Consider the following 13,686-nt stretch of genomic DNA (forward strand, 5'->3'; position numbering starts at 1 on the left):
CCATTGGTCGAATGAGCATAATACCATGGACGCTTTTATTTCCTCGGTTGGTTGGTGCATCATGTTGTGATACTTTTGGCAGGACAGGCAGGTGGCCACCGTCCGAGCGACATCCTCTTGGAAGGTCAGCCAAAAATATACAGCCAGGACTATCTTTCAGGCTAATGCACGGCCGCCTGGATGACCGTCGCAAAAGCCTTGATGCACCTCCTTCAGGATGTACTCGACATCTTCCGCTCCGACGCACTTAAGGAGGGGCATGGAGACTGCTCTCTTGTAAAGTTGGTCACCGATCAAGGTGAACCGTTTGACCCTCTTCTTCAATAAACGGGCTTCCTTCGGATCAACTGGTGCAGCTCCCGACCGCAAGAACTCTGTTAGGACCGTCCTCCAGTCGTTCGGGAAGGTTATTCCCTCCATCCGATCGATGTGTGTCATGAGTGAGACTTGCTCGATTGGCTGATCTATGACGATCAACGTCAATGAACTGTCTAATTTCGCTAACTCATCCGCTGCCTAGTTCTCCGATCGGGGGATCTTCTGCATAATGACCTCCTGAAAGTTGGTCTTCAGCTTCTCGAAAGCCTCTGCATAGAGCCTCAGTCGTGTGTTGCTTATCTCGAATGTCCCGGATAACTGTTGGGTAGCGAGCTGGGAGTCCGAGTGGATGAAGACTTTAACTGTTCCCACGTGTCAAGCTGCCTGTAGACCGGCTATTAACGCCTCATACTCTGCTTCGTTATTAGTGGCTCGGTAGTCCAGCCGAACGGACAACTGCATCCTGTCCTCCCGTGGTGAGATAAGCAATATGCCAAATCCCGCTAGTCTGCCTAGTGGGCAAGCCGTCCACATATATCTTCCATGTTGCTATCGGCTCGTCACTTTGAACTTCTATGATGAAATCTGTCAAGACTTGAGCCTTGATCGTCGCTCGGGGTTAATATTGAATGTCGAACTTGCTCAGCTCGATCGTCCATTTGATTAGCCTCCTCGATGCCTCTGGGTTGAGAAGGACTCATCCTAGGGTGTTGTTAGTCAGCACGATGATCGTGTGCGCTAGGAAGTACGGACGAAGCCTCCGAGTGACTAGAATCAAAGCGTATGCTAGTTTTTTTAGACTGGTGTAGCGAGATTCAACATCCTTCAATATATGGCTCAGAAAATATACAGGCTACTGATCTTGGCCGTTCTGCCTAACCAGAGCTGATCCAATAGCATGTTTGTTGGATGACAAATAAATCAACAGTGGCTCACCCACAACTTGCTTGGCTAATACAGGAAGTGAGTTCAGATACTCCTTCAGATCCTCCAGCGCTAAGTCACACTCAGCATCCCATTGGAATTTCGTGGCCTGGCGAAGCACCTTGAAGAATGGCAGGCTCCGATCGGACAACTTGAATATAAACCTAGATAGCGCCGTGATCCGATCGGTCAGCCTCTTAGCTTCCTTCAAGTTTCGAGGCGGAGGCATGTCTTGCAAAGCTTGGACCTTGCTCGGATTGGCTTCGATGCCCCGCTCGGTGGCTATGTAGCCCAGGAAGCGGCCACTCTTCGCGTCGAACAGACACTTGCTCGGGTTCAGCTTTATTCCATATGTCCTCAGCGTCCGACAAGTCTCATTGATATCTATGCATAGGTCAGTAGCTCGGAGGGATTTAATCAGTATGTCGTCGACGTATACCTCCATATTACGACCGATCTGTCGTCAGAATACTTTGTTCATTAGCATCTAGTAGGTGGCTTCGACATTCTTCAGTTCGAACGACATGACGTTGTAGCAGTATGTTCCATCGGTCGTAATGAAGCTGACCTTTTCCTGGTCCTCGAGGCGAACGACACTTGGTGGTACCCTTGATACACGTCGAGCATGCAGATCAGCTCGCAACCCACCGTCGAGTCCACCATTTGGTCTATCATGGGCAATGGATAGAAGTCCTTCAGGCACGCCTTGTTTAGATCATGGAAGTCGATGCAGACCCGCCATTTGTTACTCAGTTTGGAGACTAGCACAACATTAGCTAGCTAGCTTGGGAATTGAACTTCCTTGATATGGCCGGCCTCCAGTAGCTTCTTTATCTCCACCCGGATGATCACGTTCTGCTTCACGCTGAAATCCCTTTTCCTTTGCTTCATCGACCGAGCGTCCGATCGGACATGAAGCTTTTACTGAGAGACGCTCGGGGAGATGTCGGGAAGCTCATGGGTCGACCAGGCGAATATATTGTGATTTTGTTTAAGGCAGGTGACCAACTCTGCGTTCTTCTCCTCCTCCAGGTCGGCGGCGATAAAGATTGTTGCCTCTGCTCTACTGGGGTGGATCTGGACCTCTTCCTTTTCTTCGTATACCAAGGTAGGGGGTTTTCAGTGATTGCGTTTACCTCCAGTCGCAGGGCCTTCCGAGCAGCTTTTGCCTCGGTCTTGACCATCTCCACATAGCAGCGCCGAGCAACTAGTTGGTTGCCTTTGACCTCACCCACTTGATTATCCACTGGGAACTTTATCTTCTGGCAGTAAGTTGATACTACCGCCCGGAACTCATTGAGGGCCGGTCGGTCCAAGATGATGTTATAGGCTGATGGTGTGTCTACCACTATGAAGTTGGTGGTCTGGGCCCTCCTCAACGGCTCTTCTCCCAGCGAGATAGTTAACCTTGCTTGGCCGATCGGCAAAACTTCATTGCCTGTGAATCCGTAAAGTGGGGTCGCTATGGGCAGCAACTCGCTTCGATCAATCTGCAGCTAATCGAATGCCTTCTTGAAGATGATATTCACCGAACTCCCCGTGTCGATGAAGGTCCGATGAATGGTGTAGTTGGCGATCACCGCTCGAATGATCAGAGCATCATAATGAGGGATCTCTACTCCCTCCAAGTCTCTAGGGCCGAAGCTGATCTAGGGGCATTCGACCTTCTCCTTGCTGCATACCACGGCGTGGATCTCAAACCGCCTAGCGTGTGACTTCCTGGCTTGGTTAGAGTCACCGTCGGTCGACCCTCCGGCGATCATGCCTATCTCTCCTCGGGGAAGCGTTGTTCCTGTTTTCTTCTTCCCAATTGAATGGCCTATTTCACTCGGCTGAGACTCGGGCGGGATCAGTGTCCCCCCTCCGTTGATGTTGGTGATGGCGTTCGGACGCCCTTTTGTCATCCTCCCGTCGCTCAGCGAATCTGTGTCTCTATCGTCGATCGGGAGAAGGTGATCGGCGGCGGTATCCTCTTGGGGTCCGTCGGTTGACGATTGATGTCCTTGATAGTCCCACGTGTTATGCGTCGCCGACTAGTGGAATGAGCAAAATATAAGCGTCTATACCTTGCCCTTCGACGCCTTAGGTCGGTCGAACGCCACATGCTATACGACATGTGCCCTGGTCTCCTAGTGCGGCCATGCTCCTTCAGCCCTCGGCCCCTTGGGTGGCTGATGGCTGCTTGATGGTCGGTGTCGAATGCTTGGTTGGCGCCTCTTTTCTTTTGACCGCTTGGGCTTCTTCCACATTGATATATTTGTTGGCCTTCTTGAGCATGTGGTCAAAGTCCCTGGACAGCTTCCTGATGAGTGACCGAAAAAAATCTCTCTCGGCAAGCCCCTGGGTGAAGGCATTCATCATCATTTTGGACGAGACAGAGGGGATGTTCATGGCCACTTGATTGAAGTGTTGAATGTACACTCGAAGCGCTTCCTTGGGCTCTTGCTTCAGGGCAAAGAGGCTGACGCTTGTCTTCTGGTAGCATCGGCTGCTGACGAAGTGATGCTGGAACACAACTCAAAAATCCTTGAAGCTTCGTATCGAGTCGTCCGGCAATCATCTAAACCAGTGCTATGCCGATCCAGAGAGAGTCGTGAGGAAGACACGACACTTCACTCCGTTCGTTTATTGATGCAGCGTCGCTTCGTTATCGAATTAATCCAGATGATCATCTGGGTTGGTCAACTCGTTGTATGCCCCGATCGCCAGCGGGGTGTAGTGTCGGGGCAGAAGGTCTTGTAAGATCTCTTCTGAGAACTACCGGTTGATCCATTCGGGAGACGTGTTGCTTCGGGGCGCTTTGCCTTTCCGTGCATCCTGAACGGGAGCATCATTTGAAGATGATCCCTGCTCCTAATGCGCTTGGGCTATCTCCGAGGGGGTTTGGAACAAAACTCGATGAAAGGGGATCGACGCGGGTGGCGCTTCCCCCTGTGTGCCGGTCGACCTTCAATTCTGTCCCCATACGAAGTGTTGCTCAGCTCGGTTTTCTTGCCTCGCTCGCCTATCAGTTGCCGATGTTGCAAGCTGCAGCGCTAGTCGATCGGCTAACGCTTGTTGTTGTTTTTGCTTGATCATTTTTGATGCTCGGGCTTGAACGAGCATCTCAAGCTCCTCCTGAGTAAGCGTCACGGTAGTGAGTCGTCTAGTGTCTTCCATCTTCTCGACTCGGATGCAGGTGACGTTCTCACAGATGGCGTATGATCCTGTCTGAAAGTCGATGAAATGAATGCTGGGGATGTGGCGCTCCCGCTGACCTCCTGTGGACTTCGCTCCAACCTGCAACACAACTGACGTCAGTGCCGAGTCATGGAAAGGATCCCCGGCGACGGCCCTCCGACGCTCAAGTCAGTCTTCAAGGAAGAAGAAGAAGTAGTAAGCGAAGCAACAAGAAGACTGTAGCGCAATAGTAAATATCGCATACCTCCGTCGATGCTTGGACCCCCCTTTATATAGAGCTCCTGTAGCGCGCGCGCATGCTTCCCAAGACGAGCATGCGTCTCAAAATTTTCCCTGAAAAGACTTGCCAGTAAAGTGTCCCTGACACAGTACCTCAACGGGCCAAACATATTTCTGAAGTGACAGTGGAAGCTTCCGCCGTACGATCCTCTGTCTGACCATGCTGCCTATCAGCGACACTAGCTCCCAAAAGGATGTCAAAAGATATCCTACTGTGTCTGTCACTTGGCCGAGCGGAATAGCCGCTCGGCCAGAATTCTGACGTCCGCGTGTTATCTATTGCTGGGCTGAGCGGGATAGCCACTCGGTCGGAATTCCACTGTCTGCGTGCTTTGTTGCTGGGCCGAGCGGGATAGTCGTTCGGCCGGAAGTCCACTGTCCGCGTGCTCGGCTGATGTCGATTCTGCTGCTAGGTCGAGCGGGGTGGTCGCTCGACCGAAGTTAAATTCTGTCGATCTCAGACCTTGCTATCTGGCCCAACGGGATAGCCGCTCGGCGCCGCTCGGCTCGGCTTGGCTTCTGCGCGTCGTTCTCCCTTGAGCGTCGATTGTTTGAATGCTCCCCATGTCAAAGTCGACGACGGGTCAAGGCCTTCTCCCCAATCGAGGCCTGTTTTGCCAGATTGGTCGATGTCTCTTAATCTCCTTTAATCTCTACCGTAACAGTAGAATGGAACCCTCGTTATCATCACATCAATAAGTAAAAAAAAATTTAAAAAATGTGCTATCCAATTAATGTCAATTTAGATTCAAAAGCTGAGGAAGTTTATAGAAATATATTATTTTTAATTTAAAATAATTCAGAGTTTTTTTTAATTAAAGAGATAACTATTTAGATATTATCAAAACTGAGTATGATTTAGATAATATTATAATGTATTTCAGTGGTTTAGTAAAATGCAAAAAAATGCGGGTGTAGATATATATGGCAAGAAATAAAAGAAATATAGAACAGTCTTTGGTTAGGTGAGCGGAACAGCTTGGTGGCGGGTAGGTAGCTTGGTAGGTACGGTACACCCCGATACCTACCAGGCTCCTTTTATCACTCTTTCTCTTTCCATCCCGGATCGCCGCTGGGGATCACGATCCATTGTCGCATTTGATGGAGGCCGCCTGCGCCGGCTTACTCTTGCTCCGATCTGCCCTCCCCGCCGCCTCCTGGAAGGAGGCGCGATTCCTCTGCCCGGCACGGACGAGGCAACGGAAGGCGGTGGCTATGGCGATGGAGAATAACGTCGCTGGAGGCGGAGGCTATGCCGGAGTGCCCAACACTAACTACGTGGTGTCTCTTGATGCTGTCCCTTATTCCCTCACGCGCCCCCTTAACGAGATCCTGAGGGACCTCAACAAGAGAGTGCCGGACAAGATCATCGATGCCGACCACAACTCGATCCCCTGGTGAGGCACTAGTTGCTTCTTTCTACTATCCCGAATGAATGGAACTCTTCTAAGATTCAGATTCAAAGTGGAAGTGTCCAAATCTCAGTACCATGTTTTCCTTCAGCATCGTCTTTTTTTTGTGTGTCAGTTTATACTTTTCTTTGTTGAATTAACTACTATAGAATCTAGATATCTGATTCTTCCTTCGGTTGTTCTTGCTTTTGTAGGTACCATACGAACAGAATGCTGAGCTTTTATGCTCCAGGTAAAACTCTATTTATTGATTTATGTAGGTACCCAAGGGCATGCATATATATCTGGGGTAGTCCAAATTCAAGTGACTATATTGATTCAAAGAAATGGTTGTTAATCTGGTTTGTTTCATTTCTTGATTGAAGAAGTTGTGGCTTATAACATAGGGAAAAGAGTATTAGATTATCACTGTAGCTTTAACCTAACATTTAGATGATCCCATGTAGTTGGGATTCACAGTTTGTTTGTTGTTGTTGTCACAATTTTTATTCTTCTTATTTCTCCATTGAGCTCTATACTCTATAAATAATTATATCACTAAAACTACTCAAATTAGTTCAATTATTTCTTACTTTGTAAGAGGAATTTTCCTTTGGTTTTCCTCTGTCCTTTACACCTATCTTAATAGATTCAACTTTTTTAACAATAAAAGCTAATGATTGCCACAATTCTTAATCTTCAATGACCTTGAATAAGAGAGTCATATGTTGATCTGATAATGGGTTAGGGTTGAAAATTCATTATTCTAAAGTTTAGGAATGGCATTTCTGTCATTGCTTACTGATGCTACAAGCGAACACCCAATATCTCTATTGATTACACAAAATAGTTGTGTTGGACGCTTGAATCCACACTCATATTCGGATAATAATATTCAGGTCCAAGTAACATAGTTGATTGGTTTCCTGACATTTTGTGGCAGACATCTGAATGCTGATGGTTTTCAATATGCCTATTTTTTGGTCATCAAATTTCAGCAGCAGCTAATTTTGTCGATGAAAATTCCAGCGTCTTTGAGTCCAGGCATAATGTGTCTGTCATTTTGGTTGTTTGACTGGTGTCCTGATTCTTATCACAGAACTCATCTGTCTTAGAAGAGAATCTGTTTGAATATAAATTTCATTTGGATTTCAATGACTGTTTTCTTTCAAAGACTATTGGAAAACTATTTTCATATAAGTTATGGAGAGCCTTTGTATGATTATAAAATATTTTTGATTTAGAATTGGCTATTTTTTCAAGTTTAAGTTAAATCATCAGCTTAGATATTTGTCAGATTGGCATGAACTCCAATTACTTCTTTTCTGATTCCTTATTGCACTACTTTCTGTAGGCTGGTGTGGTGAAGTACGTGATGTTGTATTCTCAGACAATGGAACTGTGACAGTAGTATACCGAGTTACCATAAGAGGATCAGACGGAGAGGTATCTGTTTTGTGTCAACTGTCAAGTGCAATCTTATCTTTCTTCATGCTTTATTTATTAAACATAGCAAATGATCAGGAGATGATAGAATTCTTTTTCTTACACGACCACAGAAAAATCTCTTTAAACAAGTCATTGACCCTTGTTTAACATCACATTTCTAGCCTATTGACAGCCAGCTCCAGCTAAATTGCAAATTTATCTTATATTTTTCTCTTTAAACAAGTCATTGACCCTTGTTTAACATCACATTTCTAGCCTATTGACAGCCAGCTCCAGCTAAATTGCAAATTTATCTTATATTCTTTTCTGACGTTTGATAACTAGATGAGCTACTCTATTTTTTATGAACTTGACAACATTTAGCTTGCAGGCTCACCGTGAGTCGAGTGGGACAGTTTCACTGAATGATGCCCAGTTCGAAGATCCTGTTGCAGCCGCTGAAGAATTGGCCTTCTGCAAAGCGTGTGCTAGGTTTGGTTTTGGTTTGTATTTATATCACGAGGATTAGTCTTGGTAGGATAAGGCCCATGCTACTTTTTGAGTGTTCCAAATAATCTTGCAGTGATTTCATTGTGAAATACATATGCATTTAATTCAGGATGTTGAGATTAATCTTTCGTGGTCTTCTTAGTTGTTTGATCGGTAATCCATCCACAATTCATTGGGTTTTTAATTAAAAATACTGCCAATGCATTCAATTCAATCTTGACATGGTAACCTTTAGTTTTGCCACAACCAATTGTTATTTTTCTTCTCACTTTTTTACCTTTCAGCAAATTGATTTCTGCACTCATTGTTTGTGGCTCATGAAAATAGTTATTACATTTGATATATTTGATATGAATTCCTATGAAATTTCTATTCATATGTTTGATTGCAGAATTGAAAATAGAATATCTAGTGTTTTAAATTTATAAGAAATAATTATTTATTGCTTTATTTTAAGAATAATCAGTTTGTTGCATTGCCAATTCCTAGCAAAAATGATTTTCCACAACTAAATAATCAAAGCTTTACAATGAATTTCCTATTAATAGTTACTACACATCAATAGACCAAAAAAATAATAAGTTCTAAGAAATAATAACAAAGATGCTTTAGCATCTCTTTGATTGCCCAATAAACAAGGTTTTGGAAAGAATGATGAATTACCAGTCCAGTGTGATGTTTCTTGAAAGGAAGAGATTGTCAATATATTCAATGACCGGTCGGCTTGAGTCGATGTATTTTTCCATTTCCTTCTTCACGGAAGCATCTGCAGGACCCATCCAGTGAAATGCAGAATTTAAGTGAAATGCAGGAAACAAATCTATCAGAGAATAAGGGATGCTCGAAGTGGATCTTCTTTATGTGGTAAGATTTCATAGCATTAGTTATCCATCATATACGGTCCCATGAGTCTAAGACGTAGAGCAGATGGTGGACGCATGACATCTCTGATGTAATAATCAAAGATCAATTCTTAAACACTAACGACCTGAAATTTATCTTAACACCTATATATTTATATTTACCTTCTTTCATATCCATGAGGAACACTGGAAGACGGTTAAGATAACATATTTATTTATTTATTTTGTTACGTCATATACTCACCGGTTTCATTTAGTCTCAACAGCAATTGATCCCTTGTTGGAAGAGCATACATCCCAGCGCCAACTGCCTTTCTGATTGTCCAGGCATGAAATGGTGCACACACTTGATCATAAGCAGTTGAGGCAGCTTCTTTTAATGAGCAATCACTGAAAATACTATCTAATTAGCTCAAACGACCACAATGTTTTTTTTTTTTAAATATGAATGGATTTAGTAAACCGTCGAAATGAGAGGAATGATATAAAGTTAAGGACTAAACTTATAGGAAACCAGTGACGTATGATTCTCGGCAGAAATGTGATGTTTCTTGAAAACGAGAGAAACATACCTCGATGAAAGATATTGCTCAAATAAGGCTTTGATGAGATCGAGACCGAGCCGGACTCTGCGAAGGTTACGGGAATGGCTACCTTGCTTCCTGACGCTGTCGTTTGCAATATCATGTTCGAGAATACTGCTCAAGGTATCATAGGTATTTGATGCTTCTATCAAGTCATTTACCTGAGAATATCGACATGAACAAGGGATTAATATCTGAAGGGAAAAAAAATGATCTTTATTTACAATTTACTGATTCTGTCAAGAGAGTAGAGACAACTTACAGTGCCTCAACTTCTGGAAATTAAGGGTGTGTTTGATTTGCATGTTTTTCATTTTCATTTTTTGAAAAATACGTATTTTTGAAAAATCATGTTTGATTTACATTTTTCATGCTTGTTTTCTAAAAAAAATAGATAGTATTTTCTGAAAAAATAGAAAAGGACGAAAAGTCATTTTCTAATTTCTAGAAAACATCCGTTTTCTAGAAAATGAAAATGGAACATGTGTAAATCAAACACACCCTAAGTTTTCAAGATTGTTTAGCTCAATTTAGAATTCAACGAGCAAAACACATGCAGAAGAATCTCTAGTTCATACTCACAATGAGTACGTTAGGACAAAAACAATTTATATAGCTTCACAATAATATGATATTGTCTACTTTATACTAGATCCTCGTATATTTATTTTTAGACTCTATCTAAAAAATATCATATCAATGGGCATATTTTTTATCTTTTAAATGTATGATATTTTCTGTGTATTTTCAATATGAAACTTTGATTGTATTCCTAATAATTATCTAAGACAACAATCAAGCATTCCATCATTCTTGAGAGCTTAGCTTCAAATTGGTAGATTATGATGGACTCTGCAGATAGGGTCTATCAAAATAGACTAATCCATTAATCCATATAGTAGACCAGTGCTAAGATCTTTTTTAGGGCTCATGAAAGTTGGGTAATGTGCTAAGGGAAATTTTAAGCAGAAAGATGTCGCAAGTTGATTCTCAAATCAATTTAGAAACCACTTTGCGCCAGATCTAAACGAAAATAAGTTGGAATAGAAACGAACTAACCTTGGAAGAGTACTCCAACTCGGCAAACTTGAAGGCGAAGCCAAGGCAGCCGAAGAGGACGGTGACGAGGGAGCAGGCGCTGGAGAAGGGAGCGAGGCGGAGGTCGCAGGGGCCCTCGCCATCGCCATCGATCATCCTAGATATATCCTCAAAGGCGGCCGCCACCACGGCGAGCGGCCTCGCGGCCGCAGCCCCCACCTCCAACGCCGGATCCGAGGGCGTTTCCTCCCCCATGATCAACAATCAACGAATGCCAAAGAAACTCGTATCGGCCATCAACGATCCACAACGCACTGCGAAATCAACGAAGAGAGTCCTTCTTCCTTCTGTCCCTGAGAGGTGAGGGAGGTAAAAGGGCGGTGAAGAAGGAGGAGAAGAAGCCGCAAAAGATTAGGAAACCCTAGAAAGCATCGGAGGAGCGGCGGAAGAGGAATCCGCGGGAAGCGGATGCCCTTCTGTTGTAAAGAAATAGAAATATGAGCTTTGTCCCCGTCTCTCGATTTAATAATTCCTAGGGAAGTCTTTGTAAATATATTAATATTTAAATTAATAGTCAAATATAATTCATATAAACTCTCTATTCTTTCATATTTACATATGGGTCCTTTTTCCATGGTGGACAAAAATGCCCATGTATGAAAAATCATTGAGATTGTCATTGACTAAACTTTGAAGAACAAATGATAAACAAGATTTATAGATTGAGTTTGAGTTCAAATCCATCGAAAACTACAATTGTATCGCCGTCCTTCACATTGTGCCACACGAAAGATTTCTCTTCCTCCATAGCATTCTCCTTATGGATGAAAAAATATCCGTGTGGCGGCAAAATTATGTCGGTCTCGAGCTCCAACCTCCGGATTTCCCTCCTCAGTGCACTCACATTGTCTAGTGCATTCACCTCCACGGGAATTTTCTCCGTGCCATCGGCCCTCAGTCGCACCATCACCTTTAGCTTGTTGGAGCTCAACGTCGAAGACACGTAGGGCCTCATCACGAGATTCACTATCAAGCTATCGGTGATCCCATACTCCTCCAATCTTCGATGTTCGTGTAACTCGTTGCCACCGTAGAACACCACGAATCTACTCGTTGGGATGGCTTCAAAGACACGGATGCGGTGCTTGAAGTTAGCCACTGTTTCATTAGCATAGGCCTCGAAAGCACTTTGTTGCTTCGATAACGGTTCGTTGACGATGACCTTGATTAGAGTATGGGTGTCGGCCTCGGCGAGCATGAGGTAGATCAAGGAGTTTTGGAGGATCCCACATTGCTCGATGTTGCGGTCGTCGATCAACTCTTGGCCTCTGAAGTAGAGCTTTTGGTTGGAGATAGGGTAGCCATGATCCTTGTTTACCTTCTCTTTGATCTCAAGGACCGTGTCAAAGAAACCAACCTCAATGGAGAAGTGTTTGCTTGTGGAAGTCTCAAAGATCAAATCCATGAGATGAAATGTTTGCCTTTGGCCTGTGAATAAATTTACTCCAATTTATACACAGATGAAATAGAGAAAATTGATATGAGGAAAAAGGAAAGAAACAAGTTTTGGAAAGTGAAATAATGGAAATTAAATTCAGTGAATATAGAAAAAGGAGAAGAATAAAGTGGTTAATTGGAAAGAGAATAATAAAGAGATTTTCAAGAAAAAGGGAAAAAGAAAGATTTTCTTTCCCTTTCTCTTAAAAATTGATTTATTTATTCAAATTGCTGGAGGTTCAATTTAATTAAAATAAAATTGGAAAATACTTCTTCCCTTCTCCTCAATTTCTTAATAAATGTCTCAAATCTTAAATAGGAAACTGAAAAAATGGAAAGTAGAAGAAAAAACAGAGAGATGGAAAGTATCGACGTTTCTTAGAAAGGAAAGTCGAAGAGTGAAAGAATGGGACAGAAGGATTTTCATCCCTTCAAAGAATTAGAAAGATTTTTTTGTCAATATTTAGGGGTTCAAATGTGTAATATTATTTTGTAAAAAAATAGTTTATTTCAATTTTAAAAGCATTCTTCTATCTCTATAATATTAAAAAAAATCAGAAACTTCTTCATTAGCTTGATTTTCTTTCACTTGGATTACTTAATCTATATTATTTGTAAATGCTTCCAAATAAAACAAAACAATTTGACTGCAATGCAATCTAAAATAATTATAACATTAACAATGTAAATTTACTTTAACCTCCATACTGTTTTATATGAGTAAAGTTTACTTGTAGCAAATTAAGTATCAGTAAATTGCCCTAAAACTTTCGTACAAAGTTTTAACTTTACCATCGGTACCTATATCATAAAATATTTATTTCAACTCCTTCGTTATATCAATTTACTTAATCAATTATCTTTGCGTAATTTTATACAATTATACCTAATTAAACTACATATATACTTAATTTTAAATATTTTATACATAATAAAGTAGATTATGTGATAAAAAGATGATTCGCTCGCCCCAGTACTCCGCCAACTCGTCCCTAAGCTAACATGAAGGAGATAAATCACAGTTGATTACTAGTCATTAGTGCAAGTGACCAAAGGCATAGGGAAGACATGCTCGGACATGCCGAGTTATATTATATAATTATATATACTATATATTCATTTCTATTGATGATGTTGATCGATATATTATAGATAGTGTTCAATTAGATAGAAAATATACTATATTTTAGTTTAAATAATGTTGAATTTAATAAGAATTATACGTTATAGATTTTTTTTACCTATATTTTATCATGTCCCTAAAAAATGTCTACACGGAAATTATGTTGAATTTAGAAAGAATTATACCTGATTATAAATATCTTTTTTATGGTAAAAAAGTGAATACGCTCGTCCCCAGCGCCCCCGCCAACCCGTCCCAAGGCCAACACGAAAGAGGTAAATCACGAGCGGCTACTAGTCTTTGGAATAGTGACTAATACATAAGAGAGGTATTTACCTCGACAAAGATTCAATCCCCAGATCTCATTGTGGTAACACCTCATGCGCTAACTATTTGTATGATTGTACCTATATTTTATCATGAATCTAAAAATTATATATAGATAATTTAAATGGTGCTAAATTTAGAAGGTATGATATCTCTTTTGGACGAATGATTTTTTTTTTTATCTTTTATGTTTATATTTTGTAATAATGTCTCAAAATTTGTGC

General features: G+C 42.1%; 3 protein-coding genes across 3 annotated transcripts; 1 reads left to right on the top strand and 2 right to left on the bottom strand.

The window, feature by feature from the left end:
• The first annotated feature begins 5,664 nt into the window (after positions 1–5,664).
• Positions 5,665–8,153, top strand: LOC121995769 (DNA repair RAD52-like protein 2, chloroplastic). The gene is made up of 4 exons (XM_042549534.1): positions 5,665–6,098; positions 6,308–6,345; positions 7,447–7,538; positions 7,912–8,153. The coding sequence occupies exons 1-4, from the start codon at positions 5,803–5,805 to the stop codon at positions 8,047–8,049; spliced, it is 564 nt and encodes a 187-aa protein (XP_042405468.1). The 5' UTR covers positions 5,665–5,802; the 3' UTR covers positions 8,050–8,153.
• A 349-nt stretch (positions 8,154–8,502) lies between these two features.
• Positions 8,503–11,022, bottom strand: LOC121993712 (ACD11 homolog protein-like). The gene is made up of 4 exons (XM_042548058.1): positions 10,537–11,022; positions 9,466–9,638; positions 9,138–9,283; positions 8,503–8,796 (listed from the first exon to the last, which is right to left on the bottom strand). The coding sequence occupies exons 1-4, from the start codon at positions 10,768–10,770 to the stop codon at positions 8,690–8,692; spliced, it is 660 nt and encodes a 219-aa protein (XP_042403992.1). The 5' UTR covers positions 10,771–11,022; the 3' UTR covers positions 8,503–8,689.
• A 208-nt stretch (positions 11,023–11,230) lies between these two features.
• LOC121994601 (ubiquitin domain-containing protein 7SL RNA2-like) lies at positions 11,231–11,980 on the bottom strand. Its single transcript, XM_042548582.1, has one exon. It carries the CDS (start codon positions 11,978–11,980, stop codon positions 11,231–11,233), a length of 750 nt encoding a protein of 249 aa, XP_042404516.1.
• Between the last annotated feature and the right edge of the window lie 1,706 nt (positions 11,981–13,686).

The sequence above is a fragment of the Zingiber officinale genome, chromosome 6A (assembly GCF_018446385.1).
Source record: "Zingiber officinale cultivar Zhangliang chromosome 6A, Zo_v1.1, whole genome shotgun sequence".
NCBI classification, from domain to species: Eukaryota; Viridiplantae; Streptophyta; class Magnoliopsida; order Zingiberales; family Zingiberaceae; genus Zingiber; species Zingiber officinale.